Source organism: Bombus impatiens, unplaced genomic scaffold (genome assembly GCF_000188095.3).
Source record: "Bombus impatiens unplaced genomic scaffold, BIMP_2.2 scf_0129, whole genome shotgun sequence".
Classification (NCBI taxonomy): domain Eukaryota; kingdom Metazoa; phylum Arthropoda; class Insecta; order Hymenoptera; family Apidae; genus Bombus; species Bombus impatiens.
In genome coordinates, this window is record NT_176548.1 from 1,598,399 (window position 1) to 1,612,730 (window position 14,332).

The window sequence follows — 14,332 nt, forward strand, 5'->3', positions numbered from 1 at the left end:
TTTTTTGTAAGTGAATGCATCAAGCATATACGAAAGTCAACATTATTCTTTCAAATGCAATCGTACAATTTTTAATGTATCGATCGATTCATCTCAGGATTCTCCATAAAAAGATATTTACCTACTTATTTCGGAAAATCGTGACTTTATAACATACATTTTAACTTTTCTTTTGTAAAATCTATTATAAGATTATATAATATTATTTAAAAAAATAACATTGACCTTCATATTGTATTATCGGAAAGTTAGGATATAAATTTTTTCCCGATTACTTACAATTTATTAATATTGAATTGAATATACAGGTGTTAATTGGACAGAAAATGATGTTTGTTTAACTGAAACTAAATGCGATACTCGTATCTATCCCAAATAACTTTACAGTTATTTGGCAACTCTCGTCACAACGAACCTAACACTCTCTCTCTCTCTCTCTCTCTTTCTATCACTAACAACTCTACAACTCGATCAATTCTCTCAACTCTACTCTCCGACGTCTCGATCAACTCTTTCAACTCTACTCTTCGATGTCTCGATCAACTCTGACTCTCGCAACACATACTTTTCGACTCGCATACTCTGACCTCTCGCATACTCATCCCTCCTTGAAACACGAAACCGTCCTTCTGCTCTAACGTTGTTTGTTGTTTTTCTTATATCTCTGTAAGAACTAGGTGACTTTAGTCACATAGGCGCTCTTAAATGTAAACGAACCACAGAAAGACGACGTACACGGTTTTTTCTAATTTCAACCGACCTCTAGTTCAAATTATTTTACGATATTACAATATGTCCTTCACGTATCCACCTACAAAAAATCTAACTACATTAAATTACTTCCTCCTCGAAACAGAACAACATCTATTTGTGACATTTTTCAAATGACGAACAATTCGGAGAGATAATTGCGTTTATAGATTAAAATGGAATACCCTGTAGTATAATTTTGATGAAATTGATTTGCGTTAGAATATTGCAGAATACTATATTTCATTGGAATTTATGTCGATATGTTATCTTAAAATGTCTAATATGTGTATATATGAACTCAAAATTAAATAACAAACATAGTTTGATTATGTATGGTTTAGAAATTAATCCTCTATAAAAATGTGACTTGCTATACATATTATTCCTTTGTAGCCTTCATATTGACATATTATGATTATAAAGATCAATCGTTACAATTCGACATATTTCTAATTTAAAAATTAGAGTGTACGTTATTTAAGATAACTAAGTGTCAAACTATTTTTTGAAAATAATATAGTTCCCTTCTCTTCGCTATCGCCTTACAGTTCTCAATTTAAATCTCACCAAATTTGAACCTAACTTCGAATGAGAAGTATCTCTGTATATTTTCATCCCTTATATAACAGTAACAAACGAAAACAAAGCTTGAGCGCAACATAGACGCGTTGTTTCGAATTCCCCATGGGGATCTGATTGCAAACGAATGCGGCAGGGGTTACAGTCTCCCTTCATAGACGATTAATCCAGTTTACTCGCAGACGTTGCTTCGGTATGGGGTTCCTGTAAGCCGAGAATCCGCACAAACGTCCCTCCCGCGCTTAAATATATTCGATTACGTGGCTTGGCCCTGGACGGACTCTCTTCTCTTGGCTTTCTTCTCTTTTTTTCTTTTCTTCTTTACACTCAGCTTTGTCGCTTTCGGCTATCGCTTTTTTGACCCCTATACTACTTTTCAACCCCTTTCGTTACCGTAACTGGAGGATTCACGCGTTACTGTTTCATTCCATGTGAGATTCACGTTTATACTGTGTAGTATGTACAATGACTGATAAAAGTATTCGTACGTCTACCATAGAATATTTTTATATGTATATTTTGGATATTATACAAAACATTAGCTATAATAATGCTAATATAATAATGTTAAGCTTAGCTAACTATAACGAGACACGACTGCCATGATTATATTGGCAAAATTTGAGTTCATTCTAAAAATATATATAGAAGTTACAAAGTATTCACTGCCAACTTATATTAACTAAAAAATTAGTATTTACAGTATAAATAGCCACTGTAAGTCTTAAGCACATAATATGTGTTAAAGTATTCAAAATAGGAAAGTATAACATATATAATATGTTCATAAAAGACGTCCGCAATTATATGAAATGTACGAATACTTTATGAGCCATTACATATTTTCGGATAGGATAGAACACATTGAGAATTCGGTAAATGAAATACGTGTTTTTTAAACTTTTAAATATTGAAAACATATAAGAACAGTTTATTAGCCATCGTAGTAGAAGCATGTATAAAAATTTCATTCTTTTATCTACGACGCTAAATTAAAAAAATAAATTGTCTTTGGCTACCCAAATTATTATTTAATACGTAGATGTTCGTGCCTATACAAATTAATTTATTACTCCATAACATCACGGATTTTACTGAAAGATATTCCCATTTCGTCATATCCAAGCAATTCGTTCAATTTGAATGCAATGAAAAGTGTATAGGGTCTGAAAAAGTTATTTGTCGATCCATCTCTGATCGTTACATGGACCGGTTAAAAATTTTTTTTATAAAAGAAAAATGAAGCAAAACACTTAAGATACATAGATGGTACGTGAAGATTGCACAGAAACAGAATGATAAATTAATTTTTATCAACTTTCTGAATTTGATGTCACTTTCAGTATGACATAGTTGAAAGGGATACACGAATACATACACACAATTAATATTTTTGAAATACTCAACATATGTATATTTAATCTGAAAACTAACTGATTGGTACTGCGGTGTATTTAGAAATTGGTTCTTTATAAAAATCTAACATCATATTTTTCCCTTGTGCTTTTTATATGACACAAACCATGTTAGAAAGATTGCAGACTATAATTTAGACAAGGGAAACGTAGATGTAACACAAATGTTATTAAAGTGTACAAGTGTAATATTTTAATAATTCAAAAAGTTTACCATCATACATATAGGCACGTACATAAAATTTTAGATTTTGGAGTTTTATTATTATTTTATTATTATCATGTACCTGTGCTCCTTGGAGTTTCGATTGTGTTTTTAACAGCGCGTTGAACTTTCTTCCGGCATAATGTTTCGTGAACATTATAATTCACACTCATCATTTTGGAACCGCGAGCTTGCGAAATTTACATATAGATATAAAAATTTACATAAATTCATATTTTTATCAATATAATTGGTAATATAGAATCTATGTAGGATATTCTACCTATAAAATATTATAGAGAGTACTTTATTCTGGGTATTTTGTATATTCCATTTTTAAACTGTTTTTTATGCGAATTTTGTGTATTTTTGCATCTTCAAATTTTCCATAAACGCATAAAAATCCGCAATATACTCATTGTTTCGCAATGCATTACCAGCACTAACTATTCTATCAATTTTATCAATCTTAATCTACCTCTACCATTAACTCCAACTCATAAAAGGTCAAGGATACTCATCATGGCGATTTATCTTGCATTTAACGTGGATTCGAGCAGTTTTCTCGTCTCTTACTTTCTCCCTATTATATGCTCGATGTATAGACACGTTCACACACAGAGGTGTAGTGGAATAGCGTATAGAAAAATGAGCGAAAAGAAGAGGTTTAGAACCGAAGACAAAGATGGAGGCACGAAAAAAACAGCAAAAGAGAGAGCGAGAGGGATAAAAAAAAGGAGAGTTAAGCCTGCAGGCTGCAGGCAAAGGTATCAGGCACTGGCAAAGCGAAAGCAGAAGGGAGACAGGCATCTCGCCCTTCTTTTGTCCCTGAGCCTCGGTCCGATATTGAAATGGAGTCATTTGAGTGTGAATAATTTGCTTTAGCCAGACCACCCCTCCGCTTGCCCCTACTTGCTATCCTTTCCTTCTCTTCTATATTCATCTCTGTTCGCTGCCAGACTCTCCCTTTTCTCTCTTATGAGATCGCCCTTCGACATTGCCACATTCCGCGAGTCACGGTTACCGATTCGTACTTTCTGATGATTTTATGTTAACCCTCCATAGGCAACCTGGGTCGTTTACACCCCGGGCGAAATTACATTCGCGAATTTCTTGGAAGCGAAATTGTTATTTTTCCTAAAAAACCTATTAACATTTTACTTAAGAAACGTTTGACAAAGGCATTAATAAATATCCTAGAAATTTTCCTGATATTTCGAAGGTCTATTTTGAAGGTCTGAAGAGCAGCAAAAGAGCTAGGCGTTAACATACGTAACTCAGCTTATTTACGGCTAATGCGAAAATACGTTTGTTTGTAAAGGCTTAAATCTTCGGATGATACGTGAATTCTCATAACGGTGCAAAAGTAAGGGTAAGGTTAGTGTTATTGGTAGATGACGGATATTTATGCAATTTTATAATATATTTTTATGAGTGAAACTAAAGAAATGGAATTTAAATGGGAATTTACTTCATCTAATAAATACTATAATAAGCATTTTACTTTGAATATTTTATATATTTTTACACAGACATTATACGCAAAATATAATACACAAGTTTTTATATGTAAAATAATAATTAGACTGCCGACATTTATAGAATTTTATATTTATGAATGAAATTAAGGAAATGGAATCTAAATAGAAATTTATTTAATTTATTAAATATTATGATAAGTAAGTACTCTGCTGTAGATATCGGTTTATACATGTACACACGTTTATACATTATATACATTTATTTGTTTGTTAAATCTGATAGGAAGAAACGACTTATGTTTAGCTGCCTCTTGTCGTTATTTTCAATTCATTGCTTCGAAATATGTTAGAATTCAAATTGGCAAAATTAATTTATGAGAAATTAAAAAGTAATATCAATTACAAGTAGAAGATCAAAACAAAAAGTGAGGAAATAAAAATTTGTAGATAACTAATTAATTAAACAAACCCAATCTAGATATAACATACTTACATAAGTCACAAGATCGAAAGGAAGAAAACAATTAATTGATAAAATTTTATTTCTACTCATTATGTAAAAATTCGACCATCATTTTTAAAAATTCGATTACAAATTTTGCAGTGTATGTACTTACAATTGTAAAACTCATAAATATATAGGCAACCAAAATTAAATTTAACCACAGATAAAACGTACACAGAATAAAAAACACTGAAAAATCTGATAAAATTCTATTTTCGTTGATTGCGTAATAATTCGACCTTTGTTGTGAAAAATTCGATTAGGAATTTGGTCGTGTTCGAAATTTGCGGATCAAATTTAACGGCGTCTGGCGTCGACCATGAGATTCTTTTGCGAATTGTCGCATGAATCACTTGCTGACAGAATTGTATCTGTCATTATAAATTCTAGAGGATGAACGCACGCTCGACCCTGATATCGCCGTGCACGTTCTCTTCATCCTTCTTTTCTCTGATGCTGCTCGAGGATCGAGTTCACCACTGAATTTATTAGTGCGAAAATCATAGTCACGCGTCCTGCGTGCGAAGAATCAATTAAAATGACGCCTGGAGCGTGCCGTCATCGATTCGTCGCCTGCTTTAATATTAAATCGACGTAATCGTCACATAATCGATGTCGATTCACGATACACACGAATTGTATATTAGATGTATTATATATAGTGATTGCAAAAAGTATTGGTACATACATACATATCCATATATATGTACCTACGCTTATTTTTGGATGGAACGTTTTTCTAGCAGATGCGTTTCATTTCCACAGTATCAATTTTTCGTTGTCATATGAAAGGAGGTACTTACTAAATAACATGAAATTTAATTTATTGGAATCTAATTAGTTAGTATATAAATGCTATAATAAACACAATAGTGTGTAAATACTTTCTGTGAACATTGCGTACATATTACACATACAGTGCTCAAGAAAGCTTTTTTTTCAATTTATTGAACGTCGTTATCTTTTTATTTAACGTCGCGTTATATTATTAGCCATTGGCGAACACGTACTGTTACTTTAACAATTATAAAACAACATTCCTCAACTTTCGTTAACTATTATTTGAACCGTTAACGTGGAAAATTTGTATGTTCATAGTATACGAGGCCCATGAAACATTTTAATATTTCATTAACACATATTGACAAAATTTGAAGCCAACTTGGCAATATGCATATATGGAAATTACGAGACATTTATCGCAAACATATATTCAGTAAAAAATAGTAAATTGAAAATTTAGGAAAAAATTAGCCATCTTAAGTACCTTGGTACTCGTACATAGTAAGTGGTAAATATGGTCCTGTTGAATTTCAAAATTTATTAGTATAAGTAATGGATAATTAACTGCTTAAATAAATCGTGATCGGAATATTTGTAAACATGTATTTTGTAAATTCTATATACAGGAGGCATTTATGAATATTTATATATGTTCCTTAAATATAAAATATTGTAATAAAAATATTCTATCGCAAATGTAACATATTTTCCTGATTCTGTCGTGTATTGTATAGGTAATAGAAAATTGTATACTACACTCACACATACACGCAGAAAGCGGCCGTAAGTTACGAAAGAGAGAGTAGCTAAAAAAAGAACAAAGCACAAGCTCTATTTACTAATTACGAATTAACGATAATTTAGTACTTTCAATGCATAATTTTATCATGTTTACTTCAGGTTTCTATGTACGATCTGTGATTCGACGTAATCGATGTTCTTTCGTCGATGTACAAGAATCGGCCATGAACAATGAATGATAAATTCTTGCTGATTCAGATGACGACTCGTAGAATAAGAATGAGACTTAGAAATTTGTGATGATTAGCATATGTGGGATTTCTCGATTTAGATTAAAAATATCGCGATGACCGTTTTGATACCGATACGTTTACTAAATTTTACTGTTGAATGTTATTCTGCTGTCGTACGTTATTAACTTGATTGTACGTACAGGGGAATATTTAAGGAATTTTTTTTTATTTATAGGGAATTGTCTTCGAAGTACGATTAGAAATTTGATAGCTGCCGAATGTCGTTTTTGAATTAGAACTGCAGCGTGTTATTAAATGTTATATATATCTATATATACATATATATACATAGACAGATGTTTGTTTCACTTATTAAGCGGTATAACAAGTACTGTATTTTAGATATTTTATGTATTTATTACTTATATTCTTATATACATATATACATATACTTATTTTTTTATATACATTTTGTGTATTATGTACATTCTATGCATTTTTTCAGCTTTAAATTTCTAATAAATGGACAAAAATGCGCAGTCTAGTAATCTAGTAATAAGATAATTGAATGTATGAAATAGCGTAAAGGTTAAGAGAATAGTCAACGATCGAAATCACTCTAAACCTTATTATACCTCCACTCGCTTACTATGGTAGAAACTAAAATGAACAAGAAGTAAATTTAATTCGAGAAAGAAGGTAACAAAGTTCGAATAAACGAAATGTGGTGTTCATTGAGTACGTGTCTCGAAACGCCGAAATAAACGAAGGTAAGACGCGACCGGATGGTGAGCCAACAATGATGGAGGATTCATCAGTGTTTTAGGAGGTCAATGTCACTCGATGGCAAACTGGCATAATTCTTTTTAAACATGCAGTACGCATACGAGACTCAGTGTATATAATCCAACTCGTCGACTTTGGAAATCAGTCAACTCGACAGTTCAACCGAGTAACTTACTAGCACCACAATGAAGGTACTTCTTACAATTAGCGTGATATCTTCAAAGAACAAATTCGCAATCACTTTATTACAAACATCAAAAATTTCAAATTTTACTTAAACAGTTTTCGAAATAATACATATATTATATATACGTTCAATTATCCAACAGCAAGTTGTTCTTAAGTATCGGAGAAGCTTTTTTTACATTAATTTTAATTTAATATATTTAAAGTTTGTTAAAATTTAGTTCTTAAAGATATGTAATTGGAATAAAGAGAAAATTTTTAATAGTACTAATTTGATACTTTTATGATTGATTGTAGATATGTACTACTACTGTCTATTAACAAAAAATAATTATAGACTTTGAGAAAAATTCAGGACAAGCGACTTTGAAATTTAATAATCAATTTTTTGCCACAAAAATTTATTTGATCGTAAAATTAGATACGTAGTTTTGCGTCTTATTGGACATTTCAAAAGTGGTTATTTAAATTTCTATTTGTAAGAGCCATATTTTTAAACCAAAAAAGTTGTTTCTTTTCGAACGATATTGGGCGCCAAGTAAAATGAACAGAGATAGTAGATTTCGATTGGAAGGACACTATTAATTTAATATTTCACTCTTAAAAACAGATCTTCGTCGCTTTCGTTCTTCTGACCGCCACGGTGATGGCAGAACCACCAAGATACCGTCCTCAACAACAAAGGCAATTCTACTTCGCCAGACAGCAGGAAGAAACCACCACTGTTGCTAGCGCACCTTATGCACCTTCTGGATGGAGGTCACCTGGACCAGCCTTCAATCTTCCCCCAAGAGAACCTCAGAGACAATACGGAGCACCTAGCGCACCTCAACAGCAATATGGCGCACCTGCTGCTCCTCAACAGCAATATGGCGCACCTGCTGCTCCTCAACAGCAATATGGAGCTCCTAGTGCACCGCAGCAGCAATACGGAGCACCTGCTGCTCCTCAACAGCAATATGGAGCTCCTAGTGTTCCTCAATCACAATATGGGCCACCTGCGGTTCCTCAACAACAGTATGGACCACCACAGGAAACTACTACTACGGAAGTGCCAGATACTACTGAAGTAGATACGGTTGCTAGTGTCACTGAGTCTGAGGTAAGAGAATTATAATTTGGATTCTTTTGATATTTAAGTATGGTACCAGTGAGTTTGAGATAAGAGAATTTCGTTTTGAATTCTCTTTATTTCGTGTTTAATACTATTATAGGTTTAGCGATGAATATTAGGATTTTCTATATTGCATTGCCACAAATAATTGTCTAAGATCAAAATATGATTTGTATACACATAAGTGTCTAATATATAACGCAATGCGCACATTGCAATATTCAGTAAAAGAAACAAATCTCTATTTAGATTTCATTTTTTAAATCGTGTTAATAAAAATATGAATTTCTATAAACATTTACAGTCTAATAATTATATTATAACAATTACTTTGAAAATATTCGAAGCTATTGAACTTTTCAAACACAACAACCTAAGCCACATTTTGTTAATTTTTAATAAGAAAATTATATTCGAAATTAGTGTTATTGCAAATCATAGTCATAGCTTTAAAAGAAAATTGGTTTCGAAAATGTCGAATCAGTTCGTCAATCCACATAAAACATCTCAAACACAGTAATAAATCGATCTAAAAGGAGACAATTAAGTTATCGTCGGAATTTTCGAAAACGTTCAATCGAAAGAATGATAACGAGAATGATCGGAGGAACTGAAATCACGGATCACTGCATCACGGATTGTATCACGCCGCCTTTGAATTTGGTAGGGGCACACGCGTGCCTGCACAGCGATCGAAAGTAAACGATGAGTAGAATACTAATGTTGTTAAGACGGCCGAAAAAGGAGAACGAGACAGAAAGGAACCCAGGGAAAGACAGGAGCGAACGATTCCCTGACGCGATTTAAAATTCCGTGGAAACCTCGCGTTGTGTTTCTCGTGTAGCCTTGTGCCAAACGGCCCTGCACTTTCCCAATCTTCTTTTCTTCTCCTTCGTTGTACCAAATAAGACGATAACAAGTCTGATAATACGTAACACGATGTTTCAACGTCGATGAAATTTAAGCGTCTCTTCCGTTCTCTTTGTGGAGCCTTCTTTACTTTGCTCGTTTTAGCGGGTGCAGCGAGAATATATATGAAATTGGTATTGTTGCTGGAGTTTTTTTTTCTTTTTGACTATAAGAAAAATTCTTAGAACTTTTAGAAGAATTTTTTAAATGGGAATAATAGGAATCTTATTTTTAGGATTAATTAATTCACAGATTTTTAATAATATTTTTAAAGTAGGAAGTCATTTAGTTTTCAGATTCTTAATAACATTTTTAGGCTGGAAAATTTTGTAGTTTTTAAATTCCGCATATAATTTTTGGAAGAAGGTTATTTGTTCGTTTATCGGAGAAGACCATATTTTGATTCATTACTTTTACATAAAGAATCATTTCTTTTTCGGTTGTACCCTATATAAATCTAATTCTATTCCTATTTTTCCACTTTATCAGTCCGAACCCGTCAACTCCGTGAACGAGCTCGATGACGAAGAAGTAGATGAACAACAGCCGCAGCAATCTGGCGAGTACTACGTAGCCTTACCCGATGGCCGTCTTCAACGAGTCCGCTACGTCAGCCGCCAGAACATCGAAGCCATGAAGTACTTCGCTAAGATTCGTGCTGAAAACGTGGAACCACTCCGTGGACCCATCTACGCCTACGCTCCTCTCCAAAAATTGCAAATCGTGCCAGCTGGACTGCAAGTGTCTGTCGCTCCAGTTACACCGATCGCAACACCAGCCGAATCGAAACCGCAAAAATTAGAAATTCAACCGGTTGCTACACAAGTACAGTATCAATACGATAATCCTGCTGGAGTACTTCCATTGGGCAGTGGATCTTATGCTGCTTACACTGGACCAAGCGACTCTAGATACTTTTTGACCTTACCGTAGGTCAATTAGAGGACTTACTTGTGGATTTAATGGATTTATGCGTAATTGTAAGTTGACGAGGACCATGAGCGCCCTAATTTGAAAGTAGTTTTAAGAGAATTGTAAATGTTACGTACATACGAGATATGGATCGTATTTTAAGTTACTTGCGAAAACAATAAAGACGACGTTAACGAGCAATGAGTAATTGTTATTTGAATCATTGTTATTGAATCTCAGGAACCAAACTGATCGACTCTGCTTTTTGTCAATTCCTCAATATCATTACATATTTTATATTTAATTCTCAAGGAATAAATGACTTTCATAAGTTCATTTATTGCAAAGATAGTGATATAAATAATAGTAAATTCTAAATTTAAAGAATAGTATTTGCAACATCATCGTTCTTTTCTGCTTTTCGAGTTGATCAACGTGACTTTTAAACGACTCATTTCTAGACTACGGATGATTATGCTTAGTTTCAGTATAGGAAATTTGAATGTGCAATAATTCACATATAAGGCACTTTGAGAAACAAATCTCTGTTTAAATTGGATACATTTCTCTAGTTATATTCATAAAAGTATGAATTTGTAAATATTGAATATTGGATCTTTGTGTACGTTGATTATTGGTATCGTGTATTTGAAAGAAAGATTGATGTCTTTGACAAATATTAAAGAGGAGAAATTAATAAATTAAGATGAGAAGATATCGAATTGAAGAGTCTACTAATAGTAGAGCGAAGAAAGAAATTTGAGAAGATTTCCTCGATGATTCAGACTTGACATTAACGTCATTCTTAAATACTATAAGCACATAGCACTTGATAATTAATTTCTTCAATTTCAGGTTCTACAATCAACCGTATCAATTCAGAAATATAGGTTTTTTTTACATAATCAAGCAAAACATCAATCACTTAGAGTTAACTACGCTGCGAATCTTAACTATCTAGCAACAATGGAAGTCAGAAATCAAACGAACCGCCTTTATCCGAGCCATATTACGTACCAATACAAGCATATTGAATAACTATGCGGAGACAGGGGGTATCGAGATGGTAATGGGAGAAATCCTGTGAAAGAATTTTCTTAGCCACGGCACGTGGACACGAGCACAGAAACGCGGATGTGTTGGTGGCAGACCCGTCGGCATGTAGACGCGCCTAACCGCAAAATTCCAGAAATTTAATATCTCGCTCGACTCTACCGGGGTTGGCCGTTTCATAAGTTCACTCCGACACAGCCAATCCCTCGTCAGGATTCTCCTGAAATTCTACAGCCACGTTCCAACCCACCAAAATGTTCCCCCCTCCCTCGCCCTTCTCCTCGCCATTCCATGCTTTTCATCATATCCCGCAACCACCGCGGCCAGTTCTCTTCTTTCTTCCCTTCTCCTACTTCCTGGCCGCGGTAAAATTGAAAAAAGGGAGGAGAGAGTCGGTTTTCCGTTGTTTGGATAACAATGACTAGATATGTATATATTGCTTTTTCGTTTATTAGACCGATAACATTTGTTAAGAATTAGAAACGATTTATGCTTTTTCTTTGAATTAATTAGCAATGGTTTGTTTATTGATGTATATTGATAGTATTTCCTATAAAAGTTATTTTCATAAATTAGCAATGATCTAATTATCGATATGTGTTAATTTTGATTTAGTAAATTGGTAACATTTGTTGCATATTATTTTGACGAGATGGTATTTGGGTTACTCGCTTAGAAGAAATTATGTAGTTTAATTGTGAAAAAAAAGATAGAAAATGTACGTTTTTAGACGATATAACGCAATGTTCTATCCGAACAGAAGAAAGACAAACTACGCACAATTTCTGATAACCGATGTATCACATAAGCTTCTATCATAAAAATATTTGATCGCCAAAGTAACAAGATTTTAGTTTATAAACATTTCTGTAATATGAATACATACGTTTGAACGGTATGCAATATTATATTATCTTTTCTATATCGGGAAATATAGGTGTGTTAGGTAATTGATACTACATATTAATTACTAATTAATTACCCATGCGCATTAAATATCATAAGACTATCGTCAAACTTATCTTTAACAATCCATATTGAAACAATCGAACCGAACTCCAATTCCTCGAACTTTTCCAAACATTAAATACGGCTTCTCGTTTCGTTGAGAACAAAGAGATTTTGAGGACGCCTTCAAATGGCCTCAAGATTCAACCAGCAGCTAGTTTCGAAACCGAATTTCGGATCGGCCAATTACTCCGGTCAAGCGGTCAAGACCAATTAAACTGATCTTAAAGACCAAACCAACCCCAGTCGATGAGAGAGAGAGAGAGAGAGAGAGAGAGAGAGAGATGTGCGGTCGTTTGAAAGCTCGTGAATTCCGTGAGCCAGAGTTTCTTTGGGATACTCCTAAACTCGACGCTCCTCGAAAAATATCTATTCTCAGGGTTATCCCTGAGAACAAAGAGCAAAACCACAAAAGGGAGGCGAATAGTTGTTAGTGATGGGATCAAGTTTAACGTGTACTAATAGCAAAGGATCCTTTCATAGAGTTCGGATTACTATTAGTATTAGGTATCTATATTCCTAAGAGACATGCTATTTTGTTCCAGTATCTGCATATTTGTAAGTTTTGAGAATTTGTTTAAGATTACATCGATGTTTTAACAAATTATCAAGTTTTCGTATTTGGGAATTTTGGAATTTTGAAATCTTCAAATTTTAGAATTTTGGGTATCGACATTTCGGAATTGTAGGATGTTGAAATTTTCAAATTTTCGAGCACCCGAGATTTTAAACTCACGTATTGTCAAAGTTTCAACCTTTCAAATTTTCAAATTTCCAAATTTTGGGATTTTTGAATTTCCAAATGTTGAAGTGTATTTTAATATTCGAATGCATCGAATTCCTTCCCAGTAGCAATCGAATTATGAGAATCACGGAATTAATTGCTTTTAATCAATTTAACGGGATTCCTATAAATTCTGTTTCAACGTTTATACCTGTAACCACATATCTAAGAATGATAACCGAGAAAAATAATTTTAAGCGGATGGAGAATTTCTGATAAGGTGCACGTAAATTTTCAAACCTATTTCAGCAGTATTCCATTCTATTTGCAAGTATCTATTTTATCTCTCAATGTATTTATAGAGAGTTCGAATATATTTGAAAAAGTACCGCTTCTTGTTTTCAAGCTATTTATAGAGGGATTGAATCTATTCGGTGAATGTTCCATTCTGCACACTGCCTGCGACATATTTGAGGCCATCGCTAGAAGTTGCTTTGGAAAACAAAGTTTTCCGTCTGGTTCCCTCTACTCTTGCCAGGTCTGCACTTGAGCTAACAGCCGGTGCACCGTCCTTCCCACGAGATATTAATTTTTACGGAAGTAACCTCCGCCACTTTTCACTCCCCTTCTGTGTCGCGACGGTCTTTCTCCTCCTCTCCCTCTCTTCCTCTCTTCCTCTCTCTCTTTCTGTCTCCTCGTTTTCATCTGGAGGTGTTATTTTTAACAGAAAAAAGATGGGAAAGCAGAAAGAGGAAGAGAAAGAGAAAACACACAAAGTGAGAGCGAAAGTGTTGCGCATTTAGGGCTGTCGCTTATTGTGTGGAGAATAATTGCGGGCGAGGAGATTTTAAATAACTGGTCTTCCGCGCGAGATTACCACCGTGTTGTAAATTAAGTCTGAGGTCAAAGTCGCCTAGTGCGCGTGATGAAATTTGTCCTTTGTCT

The 14,332-nt window shown here is 33.9% G+C and overlaps 2 protein-coding genes across 5 annotated transcripts in view; one reads left to right on the forward strand and one right to left on the reverse strand.

The window, feature by feature from the left end:
* LOC100750105 (paired box protein Pax-6-like) overlaps positions 1–14,332 on the reverse strand; it is a 154,277-nt gene that overhangs the window by 31,376 nt on the left and 108,569 nt on the right. The gene's annotated exons all lie outside the window — the stretch shown is intronic.
* Positions 7,209–10,799, forward strand: LOC105680283 (RNA polymerase II degradation factor 1). Its single transcript, XM_012381343.3, has 3 exons — positions 7,209–7,672; positions 8,278–8,769; positions 10,180–10,799. Exons 1-3 carry the CDS (start codon positions 7,667–7,669, stop codon positions 10,621–10,623), a joined length of 942 nt encoding a protein of 313 aa, XP_012236766.1. The 5' UTR covers positions 7,209–7,666; the 3' UTR covers positions 10,624–10,799.